The 13,663-nt window shown below is 44.8% G+C and overlaps 1 protein-coding gene across 4 annotated transcripts in view; it reads left to right on the top strand.

The window, feature by feature from the left end:
• The window catches only part of Kcnma1 (potassium calcium-activated channel subfamily M alpha 1), a 715,240-nt gene that overhangs the window by 638,541 nt on the left and 63,036 nt on the right, over window positions 1–13,663 (top strand). For all 4 annotated transcript variants that reach the window (XM_059273863.1, XM_059273862.1, XM_059273861.1 and 1 more), the window contains 2 exons: window positions 1,574–1,798; window positions 5,478–5,670. In XM_059273863.1, the coding sequence (XP_059129846.1) occupies window positions 1,574–1,798; window positions 5,478–5,670 (418 nt within the window). The remainder of the gene's footprint in view (window positions 1–1,573; window positions 1,799–5,477; window positions 5,671–13,663) is intronic.

The following is a 13,663-nucleotide window of genomic DNA, read 5'->3' as shown; positions in this document are numbered from 1 at the left end:
GCCTCTAGACCCTTGTAATGATTACTTGTGGGTTGCTATATAAGGCAGGCCCTTTCAGGAATGGTCCAGGAAACACCAAAGTTTAAACATGGGGTCAACGTACTTTTTCTATAGAAGAACATATTCAGTGATTTAAGTTTCACAGGCCATATGATCTCTGTCATAACTGTCAACTCTGCTTTCCATGAAAGTAGCCATGGAAAATACCTAAATGTTATGAGTTGGCTGTGTCCCAATAAAACTTTATTAGAATGTGAATTTCATATTATTGTCACTTATAATGACATTTCTAATTTTGATTTTTTTTTAGTCATTATGAATTTTTAAAACTAGCTTTTGCTCAGTGGATGTATACAATATTGTGAAGTATCATCAGATTGAGGCTACAGGCCACAGAAGCCAGCCTGTGGCCTCAGATATCATATTCTATCTACTGATACAGTGATGGGCTATGCCACCTCACTGAAACATCTAAAAAGAGAGCCCCAAATGTCCACTGAGACCAACCAATGAGTAGGAACATCTTAACAAAAGGGCCTGAAAAGGCTTCTAATTTTATCAACCATATCATAGACATGAAGGCTTCCCTTTCTTCTCGCATACATAAACATCCTCCTTTTCTTCTCTGGGTTCTCCTAAAGATTAATATGCACTGTCTCCTGCTCACAAGTCTACATAGCACATCCTTCTTATATCTATTGTTCAAGAAGGTGGTAATGTGTGGGTATATGTTTACAAGAATTTATGAGATAAATACAGTATATGCCCTTGTTCAAGTTAGAGAAAAATACATAACATGTATGTTATGACAAAGTAGAAATAACAGCTGTCTTGTAAGCCTTACCAGTATTTTATATATTCTTTAACAATACATAGAATCAAGAAGGAAAAATAGTGCTTTCTCTGAATGTGTACTTACTGTATGCACTAAAATTATTAGAAAGACTTACATGCTCTCTAACATGTTGGAGATGGAGGTTTAAAACAGTATTTGACTTTCTGAAATATGGTATTGTAAAACAGCCCACATGGCAACCTGAGTTTTACCTTTTTATCCACCTCCCATTCCCCCAATATACTTTTATCTGTTAGAATGGGCACCTTGTGCAATTTTATATGTGATATTGAAGAATCACTTCTTTTCTATTATTCTGAACTAAATTAAACATTTATTTTATTGCAGTGCAAATAATAGCTGTATTGGATACCTTTGTGGTATTATGATAAAATACCTGAGACATAGAACTCATAAAGAGAAAAGGTATCTCATAGTTTTTAAGAGGTTCAAAGTCTCATGTTGGGCTGCCCCATTTGCCAGGTCTCTGGGGAGGTTGGTGAGTGGTAGATGATCATAGCAGGAGTGTGTACAAGCAAACATGACCAGAGAGAAATGAGATGGGTATGTCCAGGTTTGCTCTTTTCATACTGATCATCTCTGGAGGACTCAAGAAGTCACGTGAGAACTCTCAGGCAACTGCACATGAACTGCCCCACACCCCCAATATGTTTTCTCTCCTCATATCAATGTTGTGAGATCTCCTATCTGATAGTCTTGCACTTGTCTCTGTTACAGACACGAAGTGAAGCTGCCATGACGGTCCTGAGTGGCCATGTTGTTGTCTGCATCTTTGGGGATGTCAGCTCAGCCCTGATTGGCCTCCGGAACCTGGTGATGCCGCTCCGTGCTAGCAATTTTCACTACCACGAGCTCAAACACATTGTGTTTGTAGGCTCCATCGAGTACCTCAAGCGAGAGTGGGAAACACTGCACAACTTCCCCAAAGTGTCCATATTGCCTGTAAGTCAAGGTCACACTATTTGATATTTTGCTCTTCATCTTTTCATTCACAAAAGGAAATCCCAGGTGGCTGTAATTGTTGAAGCTTTGATCATGTCTCTGCTCCTTCATGTGGTTTCAGGCCCGAGGATGTAGCAGTCCTTCTGTGCTCTGCTAAGAAAGTCAAAACCCTGGGAGGCCTTATTAAAAGGAATTTGCAGCCAAGTGCAGCCCCTTGTCAGGGGTGAAGTTGAGCTACCACCACATGCATTAACCATACCTGAGTCTAAATTCTCTTTCCTAGGTGAAATTTAGAATGTTGCCCTATTTTGATATACACACCAAGAATTCATTTATAAAATTCCTGTTGGCTTTTTAATTTGACATGGTTATTTCTTAGAGAAATACTGATCTGTCCCATCTTCCTTCTGATATTGACCAGATAATTAAAGGGCAGAATTATCTCTTCTGTATGGAATTCCAAACCTTTCTGTGGACCAACCTCTATTTGTTGTTTAGGACCTTTGTTTAGAAAACCAGCAATGTTTTCCACGGCTTTGGGTGTATGTATGTACATGTGGAAACATGTATGCACATACATATAATATATACAAATTATATATATATATATATAATATTTATTACAAAGATCACTAGGATACCAGTCTATAAAAGACAATTTGGGACTCCACAATTTAATGTGAAGATATGAGATGAATGGTTTAAAAGTCATATCACTAGCCACTTTCTAATTATATATTCCCCACAAAATTATAGACTCAAATAATGTTACTCTTACCAAAATTTTATGTGGTTGTCTATGTCACAAATTCAGGAAAATATTACCTATCCTCCAATAATTTTTCTTTTTTTTTTGGATTTTTTTGAGACAGAGTCTCACTAGATAGCTCTGGCTGTCTTAGAACTCACTATGTAGACTAGGCGGACTTTGAACTCACAGAGATCCATCTGCCTCTGCCTCCTGAGTGCTGGGATTAAAGGCATGTGCCACCACTGCCTGGCTTCTCCAACTATTTTTATTAACTTTAATTTAGATTATTTAGGGATATTCCAGAGCCTCAGAAATTCATCAGCAAGAGCTAAGCGTTATCATGTGTTAAAGAATCTCATAAGGGGCTATCTACAGTCAGCATGCCTGTGGTGCCAGCCATATGTATCTCCCATAATGCTCCGTACAACAAGTTCCCCATCTAAAAGTGTGAGAAACATTAGACAGGTCTCCTTTGGATGCAGGACAAAAACCTGACTGCTTTAACGTATGCATGTAGTTAAAGATGGTCACCTGTTAGTTACAATTCACTCACTGGACAAGCATACACATATGCTATATATCCTTTGCTAAATTCAGAAATATGATCAATTTGAATATGCCTTTCTGTGATTATCATCTTACACGTGCTACTCCCTGTGATCCCTTGACCTATGATGTTAACTCTGTAAAAGTGAACTAATTTGCTAGGTGCACGAATGTATGTGTATGTATGTGGGGCTTGTGGTATGACCTTTGGTATTTGAGTATATGTGTGTGTTTCCTTCTGTGTGTTGCCATCCACATTTACTCACCTTGCTCTGTAAGTCGGGATGAGTCTCATATTTACAGAGCCCTTACAAGCCCCCCCCCACATTTAGCACACCTAAGCACAGTGGATTGGTACATTATAAGCCTTGACCCATGTCTTCATTGTTTAAAGTGTGTCATTCATATAAGGGCAGCCCAGAGAAACACAAAAGCTTTCTATGTCTGTTGTTGGTATTCTTGTGGTTTGAAATCATATGTTGTCTACAACTGGACATGGGTTCCCTTAAATTACAATTGCTGCTGGATTTCCTACAAGGTGAAAATTAAAAGAATATGGACATAGACAGCTGTTGTTTATACATAGCAATGTGATACAGAAAGCTGGTCACACTTAATTTTGTACCACGAGATCATAGAAGATGGGTTTCTCTCCTTCTCTCAAGACACTGCTCCAGTGCCTGGACCAGGACCTTCCCTGTACCTATGGCCTTACATGCCCTTGCTCTATGGCTCCACATTGTAGCAACATTCAGGAGCCCTGGAATAGAGACATGACATCCACTGAGTCAGAAGAAGAGTTGATGGGCTCCATAACGTTATCCAGATCCTATTTTCTCAAAGCCCATCTAGTGATGAGAACAAGAGGAGATGTATACAGCAGCTGGCAAACACTTGGCCAATACAGGCTGTAGGCTGAAGGCAACTGGGGTATCCATATGCATAAGGAGAAGCTTAAATCAACCTAGAGTATTAGCGATGCTGATGGCTGGATAGGACTCCCAAAATAATGCTGTATGGCTATTGGGTGCTCTGACATGGGATGCTCCAGGTAGCTCTACTGGGACCTCCTTGGGAGGCCAGTGTCTGAGAGTGCTGGTCCTATCTTTCTATCATATCTATGGTTGCTCTCCATCATTAACCTTGAATCTGCAAAGATTTGTCTGTCTCACATTGTTATGGAGTTTAAAAAAAAAGAACTCTGTTTACTGGCTTATTTATTTTTAATTGCACCAGTAATATACAAATCTGTTCTTGTTATAAAATATTCAAATAATATAGAAGTATATAAAGTCAAAAGCAAACTTTCCACTTCATCCTTTCCTCTCCCAGAGGTAATTACTGTTATTAGTTTAGTGTATAGTTTTTTTCCTGAGTTTCCTCTTTGAATTTACATACATTTATAAATATATAATTTTTCCTTCAAGGAGCTTCATTTTTCCCTAAATAAATGGGGTTATACTTTTTTAATCGTTCTAGATCCCCACCTCCCTACCACTTACTAATTCCTTTATCTTGGAGATTATTCCAACTCGCTGAGTACATGGAGGGCTAGCTCTGGCTGCACTTACAGTACACTCTTCAATTGTACGCCTGTCCAAAAATATGTTTAACCTTTCTTACGTTGTTGGATAATTATGTCCTTTCCTTGGCTTTCTTTCTCTTACTGGAAAATATGTAGTACAATGTTATGGCCCAAAGCTTGCTCTCTCCCCTTTGGAAGACGCCCACGAATTCCACTGGCTCCCCCAGCCTCCTGACTGAGCAGAGCCACGAGCCTCCCTCATCACCACCCTGCTCGGCGGATTTCCCCATGACTGCTTTGGAGATTCTAGCCGGCTGTGCTGTCTTTTGCCAGAGACAGAGGTGACCTGCTATTAAATAAACAGGCATTTGAAACCCACCCCCTCGTTATGTTCTGAAAGGCAGAGGTTGCCACAGGACAGTTACTTAAATCAAGACAATTTCCAGGCAGGAGGAAGATGTAGACCCTGGCATTATTCGTCTCGCGTTTGTTAGTAATAGCTTGATTGAGTATTGAGAGCTGGCCTGAAATGCTGCCATCAGCACCGACTACCCTTTAGATTAGCGTACGGCCCTTATTCCCTGAAATGTAGTTAGGCCAGCTTAATGTCAAGACATAAAAAAGATAGTTGTTAAATAATGTCCCAAAGCTCTGGCTCAATCTTTAATTTGTTTTTATTTTTTTTCCTTCTTTCCCTCTTCTCTCTCTCTCTCTCTCTCTCTCTCTCTCTCTCTCTCTCTCTCTCTCTCTCTCTCTCTCACTCTCTCTCTCTCCCTCCCTCCCTCCCTCCCTCCCTCTCTCCCCCCTCCATCCCTCTCTCCCTCCCTCTCTCCCCTTACCCCCCCCCAATGCCAAAGGGTACACCATTAAGTCGGGCTGACTTAAGGGCTGTCAACATCAACCTCTGTGACATGTGCGTTATCCTGTCAGCCAATCAGAATAATATTGATGATACTTCGCTTCAGGACAAGGAATGCATCTTGGCGTCACTCAACATCAAATCTATGCAGTTTGATGACAGCATCGGGGTCTTGCAGGCTAATTCCCAAGGTAAGGACGGCCTGTAATACTTCTCTGCTGTGCCTATGGGGGACAGGCGCTGGCAAGAGGGATATCCTTCACTTGGTAATTCAAAGAGGCTCACATCAGCCTGTCTGGCAGTGAAACCTGTGGTGGCCACAATGGCTTACAGAGGCGCATCTGTTCTTCCTGCCATCTGGAGATGGAGACCTGAACCCTGATGTATGTCTCCCTCCTCCAGTTTGTTGCCTTTTGAAGCAATAAAAGAGTCTTTAAATAGTCACTCTCTTGGCCTTTGCAAACAATGGGCTTTATGACCAGGGTCACTGCCTAAGTGCCAGAGCAACGCGAAGATGCCAGCTGCGGAGTTCTCTTCCCCTCCCCTGTGAGTACTTTTCCATGGAACACTTCAATGGGAGTGGTAAGCTTGGCAACAGTTAGGGTCACATCCAAGACTCTGCTGACCTAGGGGTGGAGATCTCTAAAGCATAGGGATGGGGCCGACACATGAAGTCATGTAGCAAGGAGTGATGCTTGCTGGCCTGCGCATTTTCCTGTAGGAGGCCCAGAGGCCTTAAATGACACACGGCTGCCTTTTCTCTTGGCCCCAGTCTTCCCTGTCATTTGCTCTGGGATCCTGGACAGGTGGTTTCAAGTAAAGATGCCATTTTTGTAGTCTCAGGCAATCGGCATAGCAAGTAATGAGTGGCCTTGGAAATCAGGATCAGGAAGGATAGGAGATGAAGTATTTCCCTCTGAATGACAGCTCTATGTGGGTCATGCAGGGCCTACTGGATGGGTATGGTTGACAGCTGAATGGGGGGGGGGGCTTGCTCCCATGATTCCAAGCCCCTGAGGACTGCATCTGCTGGGGTAGAGAGGTCCTTATTGGTAGCTGGGTACAGCTCCACATGCAGGCCTTTCTGGAAGCTCCACTGGATGGTGGAGCTAAGACCTTGGTGCTCTGCTTTCTTTGAGCAACCCAGCATTACTACCCGCTTCTAGCTTCTGCTCAGCGTTGCCTCAGAACCAAAACAACACAGTACCTGAAAACCTCTCTGGTGCAGGTTCTCTTCCTTGCGCTGGCTCTAGGGGAGAGCTGTCCAGGGAAAGAGGAGTGCTGAGGTGGGATGGGGAAGTGAAAGAGAAGGAGAGGACTTACTGCTTTGCAGGGGGGCCCTGAGCAGCGGGCAAGTTCAAAGTCACTCTTGGAGGAATGTCCTGAGAATCAGTGGCCTTGCTGCTGGGGACTGGGTGAAGAGGTGGGGCCTTCCCCTCGGGTCTTGAAAGTCACGGCAGCTTTAGGTCAAGCTGGAACACTACCCACTTTGCTCTTGCCTGTGGAGTGGTGAATCAGGGCCTCTTTCACTTGGGTTTCTGCAACTCTTCTGAAGGCTGGATCAGTCTCTAACTCTTGCTGAGTCATTTCCAGCTTCCATTTTTTTCTGACATAACCTTGCCAGGGGGCTAATTTTGATCTCTCCATTCCACCATCCTGCCTGATACTCCTCAATGTAAAACTTGGCACAGCTGTGTGAGACAGCAACATGCCAAGGCCCTAAGAGACACCCTGAGTTCTGCCGGGCTGCACACACAGGATATAGAACTTGCCTCCTGCCCAGCTTGTCTGAGAGCACTGGGGAGAAAGGATGTGGAAAGACAATAAACTGACCTTCCTGGGGGTGAATGAAGCAAGCTGGTATGTGGTATCTGCCTTTAAGGCCCTGCTCTTTAATTTGTCTTCCTCACCTTCGCCCTGGTGTGAGCATCACCTGGGGCAGCTTGTTGGAGATGCATCTTCTCGTGGCCCATCTCACACTACCTGTCAGATCTGCATTCTAATGAGATCCCTGGGTGACTGGTACAAGCTGCTCTAAAGCTGTTGAAATCTTCACACTAACAAACCCAGTGCACTGAACGTGCTGAACAGCTCGTTCCGACATGCCTCCCGTCCTGGGGAGGGGGACAGCAAGGGAATTGGAAACATTTGAAAGGAGCAGTTGTCCCTGTGGGTAGAGATGCTGAGAACAGAAAAAGGCAGGGAAACCCTTCCTTTCCCCTGCCTGTCTGTGTCCCCAATGTCTGCAGATGTATGACAAATGCCCCAGTGTGTAGTTACATGTGCACTTGACACAGGTGTTCCACCCACCCAGCTCCTTTAAACTTCATCCTACCTCAAATTCTGTATAATGTCCAAACTGACAAAATGCCCCCTTTTCCCCTGTGCCCAAAGGCCTTGATATTAAGAAAATCAGGAATAAGCAAAGAGAATAAGTTTTAGCAAGAGATATGGAGGGAGAAGCGACATTCCTTTTTCTCTCGGCCGAAGGAAGGGATGTCTTTCTTTTGTGTGTGAACGTGCACATGCAGTGGCAGTCTGAATGTTTGACCCTCAGCTGTTTGTACATTGAAATGCTAACCTTAGATGGGATGGTCTAGAAAGGTGAGAACTTGAGGAGGTGACTAGGTCATGAAGACAGTGCTCTTGAAAGGGATTGGTACCTGTATAAGAGAGACCTTGGAAAGACCCAGCATTCCCACTGCCATGGGGAGAGGAAGAGTGCACCATTTATGAATCAGAAAGTCTTGATTCGGGATGTCTCAGAATCCTGAATAGCAAGAAGGAGCGCTCTGTTGTCGATGTCCAACAGTTATCCTACAGTGTTTGTTCTAGTGGCCTGAATGGCTGAAGGTACATCAAGAGCAGAGAAAGGCAGAGGATGAGGTACAGGCCTGGCAGGCAGCATTTCTCTGAGTCTTGGGTCAACAGCAGAATTCAGCAGGTGGCTTCTAGAATCCAGCAGTCAGCTCTACTAAGGACGCAGTATGGAAACTCTTGGTAGCCGACCTATATCCCACTTTTCTTTTTCACTCTGTCTCCTCCTAGCCTGTCATTGGCCTCTGCATCACTTCTGGTATCACTCTGATAATCCCACTGGCGATGGTCCAGTGGTGGCTCACAACACCGAGAAGTGGCTCTTCCTCACTGCTTACCTCTAGAGCTCACCCTGTACTGTTCTTTGAGTTCCTTTTAGCCTTGCACTGGATAAGGGAGCTGAAGGTCCCTGCTGTTTCAGCTCTCTAAGACCTCTTTGACTAGCTGGGGTCCCCAGTGGCCTCAGACACTTGCTTCTCCATCCAGGTATTTGGCAGGTCCACACCCCTAGAGAGGCTGGAATAACAGGCAACAAAGGCATCACGTTGTTCTTTGCATTTTGGGAAACATATCTTACATCCTCTGAGTGAAAACTATAGAGATTTCTAGCACCTGCCAGGCCAGTTTCATCAGGACGTGTCCTGTGGTCCTTGACAAAACCCCACAACTACCTCGACCCAGGCATGAGCCACATTTTCGTTTTTCCAGAACCCAGCTGGGTCCAGAATTGTGGACTGAGGACAACTGTTGTGCTCTTGTGGCAGCGTGCTCCTGTAACCATGTGGGAAGTTGTTCTAAAGTGCTACAATTGAACAAGACAAGGGGATATAACATTGAGAAAGTCCAGCCTGCATGGGGAGGATTTGTGTCTGCGCACTTGCCAGGGTGTGCTATCCGGTCTCGTCTTTTTTTTTTTTTTTTTTTCACCTTCCCTTTTAGTGTCGCTTCTGTAGCCCACATGGTGTCAGAACTGACCCGGCTTAGGGGTTCTGGACCAGACACACTTTCTGAAAAGAGACGAGATGTGACGGCTGCTTGTCAAAAACAATTACAGCGAAAGGTGGCGCATCCCATGTGGGAGGGTAGATCCGATGTGACATTCGGGGCTATGAGATGCAGTTTTAATATACAGCAGGCAAAACTGCAGTGACAATTACATAAAGCAGGTGAAGCTGCTTCTTGCTGGTCAGCAAACATCAGCTCAGAACCACTTTACAGCTCTTTACCAGCAACTAAGTGCCTTTATTTACAGAGTGCCTGTCACTTCCCTTTGGTTGGAGAGCTGGTGTATTATTTAGCACGCATTTATCTGGGGAAAACACTTCAATTTAAATCAGCTGGTACAATAGTGCCTCTCGCCAGCCCGTTTCCCATGGTTCTAAAAGACAAGAAGGGACTCTGCTCTTGGGAAGAGCAGAATCAGGGTTCGTTCTCAGAGGGCCTCCGGAATCAGTACCTAAAAAGAGACATTGTAGTAGAGTTGCTCTTTTTTTTTTGTTGTTTGTTTTGTTTTAAGTATAAAAATGTGAAATGAGCATCTTAGACCTTAGTTTTGCTTCTGGTCAAGGCTTCTCTTAAGGAAAAGAAAGGACTAAGTATGTGTCCCCCATGCACCAGTCACTCTACAGGACAAAACAATGGCTCGGATTCAGCCTCTCACTAGCGACAAGGAGCTCAGTGAGTGGAGGACAATGACAGTACAAGTTAAGGAGAACCAGGTTAGCAAGAGAGGAACACAGAGTGGAGGGGGAGCATTTGTCTCTATTCCCACGGCTTCAGAAGTCTTCCCAAAGGAGCAGACAGCTGGGCATGCGTGGAATGCATGTGGCTATACAGCTCTCGCAAAAGACCTGGTGTGAAAGTGATGGAGGAACTGAACTTTCCCTCTTACTGCATTTTAATGAATTTTAACTTCAGGAGTAGCCACTGCTCTTCTTATTGCTCTGACAAAGTATCAGACAAGCAACTGCAAGAAGGAAGGGGTTTATGGTTTGTGGGGAGATACTCTACTATGGTCAGGAAGGCATATGGCGGCAGGAACAGGAGGCCAGTGGGTGACATTGCACCTGTAATCCATAAACAGAGAGTGAATGGGAAGAGTGAAGACGTAGAGTAAAACTCTAAGACCCACCCCCAGTGGTCTTCCCCTAGCAAGGCTTTACCTCCTAATGGTCCCACCATCAGGGGACAAGTGAGTAAACACATGAGTCTAAGGGGCAAGGGGTGGTTCATTTCACCTTTAAACTATAAGAAACGGTTCTGTGTGCTTAGTGGCTATGTAACTGGGCTGCGTAGCCTGAGAAGGTAGCTTCATGTTTTGCTAAGGGTTTGGATTGGGAGAAGTCATCAAAGGTTTGACTTACCAGGGCAGTTATAAATCCATCTTTGAGAACAACCACAGCTTGACCATGGGTAAAGGTGGGAAGTGATGCAGGCAGAAAGTTGTGGCAAAAGGTTCTTGTAAAACGGGATGGGGCTCAGTGTGCAGCTCCATGAATCAAGGCAGACGTGGAGGTTGAGTTGAAGTATAGAAAAGAGAGTTGCGGAGGACTGTGGATGAGAAGGAGATGATGGATAGGGAGCTGGGGATGGGTTTTAAGGATGCCTACTAGATGATGGCCATGCAACTAAGAAGGAAGAGAAGACCAAGGAGGAGACATGGGCTGGAGAAGAAGGAGAAGAGTTTAGTCCTGATCACTTTGAACCTGTAAAGACCAAGAGGAACCCTAAAGTTGGCCCGCACAGCCTACAGTGTTACCTCGGTGCTTAGGTGAAGAGCAGAAGGTGCTTTGGCTTTGGGTGGAGGTTCATATGAAGCATAGGATTCCATTCTTTGATAGGATGCAGATGCTCTTCCATTTATAATGGGGTTATACCCAAGTAGACCCATCAAAGTGGAAATAGATCCTTCAGTCCAGAGAGATGGTTCCCCTGGTAAAGACTCGCAGCACGAGCTTGATGACCTGAGTTTGATTTGACTTGAACCGCTGGATGCAGTGGCACATGTCTGTGGTCCCAGCACTCCGACAGCAGGATGCGAGGCAGAGATGGGAGAAGCAGCTAGAAGTTCATGGGCTAACTTGCCTGAAGTACACATGTGCAGCAGTTTAATGATCTCTCCTTTCCTTGCATATTTTTGGATCATATTAACCTTCTCAGGACTTGAAAAAGAATTCAAATGGAGGAAAAAGTGGCAGGGGAACAATGTGGGAGCATCGGGCTGTGTTTCCTGCCCACTGGCTCTATTTGCCAACCTTGCTTCGGTCACCCTCTCTAAGTGATAAATACAGGTATTAGTTACCTAGCACACAGCTTTGGAAGGTGACACAGCTGAGACCCAACATGGCCTTGATGTTTACCCCAAAGCCAGCAGGGTCTGTCCTTGAGGCAAGCTGAGTCTCTGTAGGAAGGATTTCCCTCTGTGTTTCAAAGCCTGGGCTGTGTTTGAATGCTAGTTTTAAAGGGCCTTCCTTATTCTCTTCCTGCTGCAGGGCTCTGCATTTGTGTGATTCATGCTTCGTGTCTTGTATGAGTCAGTCCAACTCCACAGGCACCTTTTATGTCCCAGAGTGTATGGCAGGCATTGTTGGTGGGATGGTGAACATGAGACTCGTTCCTGGTCTGACCCCTTCTTCTACAAATAGTGAACTTTGATGCATGAGGAAAGAGAGACACCTGGGAAAACTGCACAGACTATAGCAGGTGGAGACAAAGAACAAGAGAGAGAAAGAGGAGGGGGGAACAAGGAGGTGAGGCACAGGGAATGCATTTGAGGGGTACCGACAAGCATGACTTAGAGTATGAGATATTTATGATGATAGAGAGAGATAAGCCTAAATGTAGATGGTGCTTTTAAGTAAGTTCTTCATTTTTGGATTAGGAAGGGGTAAATAATGTTGTATGAGTTTATGAGCTAGAATGCTATAAAGTCCAGTAGACATTGGGGAGCTGCAGAAGGTTTCATAGAGAGTGATGGGATTGGGCTTGTGCTTTAAGGAGATTGATCTGGCAGCCCCACAAAGCACTCTTTAGAACCAAAAAGGCAGAGAATGCAGGAACACTAGGCAGGATGTGTTTATCAAGAGCAGTGGTTCTCACCTTTCTCATGCTTCAACCCTTTAATGGAGTTCCTCACGTTGTGGTGACCCCCGACCATAAAATGACTTTTGTTGCTACTTTGTAACTATAATTTTGCTGCTGTTTATGTAGTGTAACTATGTAAATTTGCTACTGTGATGTAATGTAAATATCTGTGTTTCCTAATTGCATTAGGCGATCCCAGTAAAAGGTCTTTTGACCAACAGGTTGAGGAAGACTGAGGCTTTGAAAAGCAGTGGAAAAAGCAGGAAGGTTGTAGCAAGCAGCACTACAGAGTCTGCAAAGATGAGTTTTCTCCATGATATTCTCATTGAGGTCGGAGATGCTCGTCACCCCCGGAGGCTTGCAGAGTGGCGCAGGGCTGTGGGAGAAAGCAGAATTGGGAGGGCTGGGTTCAGGCAGGGTTCATTACCTCAAGAACCTGATGGAACATCAAGGTGTTGCTGAAAACTGACGGGGAAAGTGACCTCTTGAATGCAGGAGATGCTCACAGCTGCAGAGAAGGCCTCTTGTTATGCTCTAGAAATGATGGAGAGTATCAGAGAGAAGGAGTGGGGATGGACAGTGACAGAGGAGAGACTGAGGACCACCTTAGATAGAGGGAGCCAAGGGGACTATTGCTTGTAGCTGAGGAATCATAAGCTGAGTCCAGATCCCCAAAATGCCAGCAAGGAGCCCAAAAATCAAACCCCAGCTTTCAAATTTTCTACCTATTCTGTGCTTTATTTTATTTCGTTTTTGAGATAGAGTCTCGTGTACCCCAGTCTTGCCTAAAACTCTATAGCTAGAATGACCTTGATCCTCCTCTCTCTCTCTCTCTCTCTCTCTCTCTCTCTCTCTCTCTCACACACACACACACACACACACACACACACAGACACACACACACACACACACAGACACACACACACACACACACACCCACCTGCTTGTCCAGCCTTTCATTATCTGAACCCATAGTGACTTCTTCTGTTCTCCCTCTGGGAGGGATGCTATGGCTTAGGACCCTTACCTCACTGGATGACAAAGGCAGGCTTCTTGAGGACTTTGCCAAGCTGGAACTCAGGGACAGAGCTCACAGGAAGGAAGAGATTGGGTCATTCTTGCTGGTGAAAGTCCAGTTTATTGGGAGCAGTGATCATTTCATCCTGGTCAGCAGAAGGATATGTCAGAAGCCATGAAGAGTTAAAAGGGGGAAAGGGACAGATAAAATAATGGTGTGAAGGGGACAGCTGGAATGAGGAAAACCAGGACAACAAGCTGCTTACC

The sequence above is a fragment of the Peromyscus eremicus genome, chromosome 9 (assembly GCF_949786415.1).
Source record: "Peromyscus eremicus chromosome 9, PerEre_H2_v1, whole genome shotgun sequence".
NCBI lineage: Eukaryota > Metazoa > Chordata > Mammalia > Rodentia > Cricetidae > Peromyscus > Peromyscus eremicus.
This window is presented reverse-complemented; position numbering and strand designations above follow the sequence as displayed.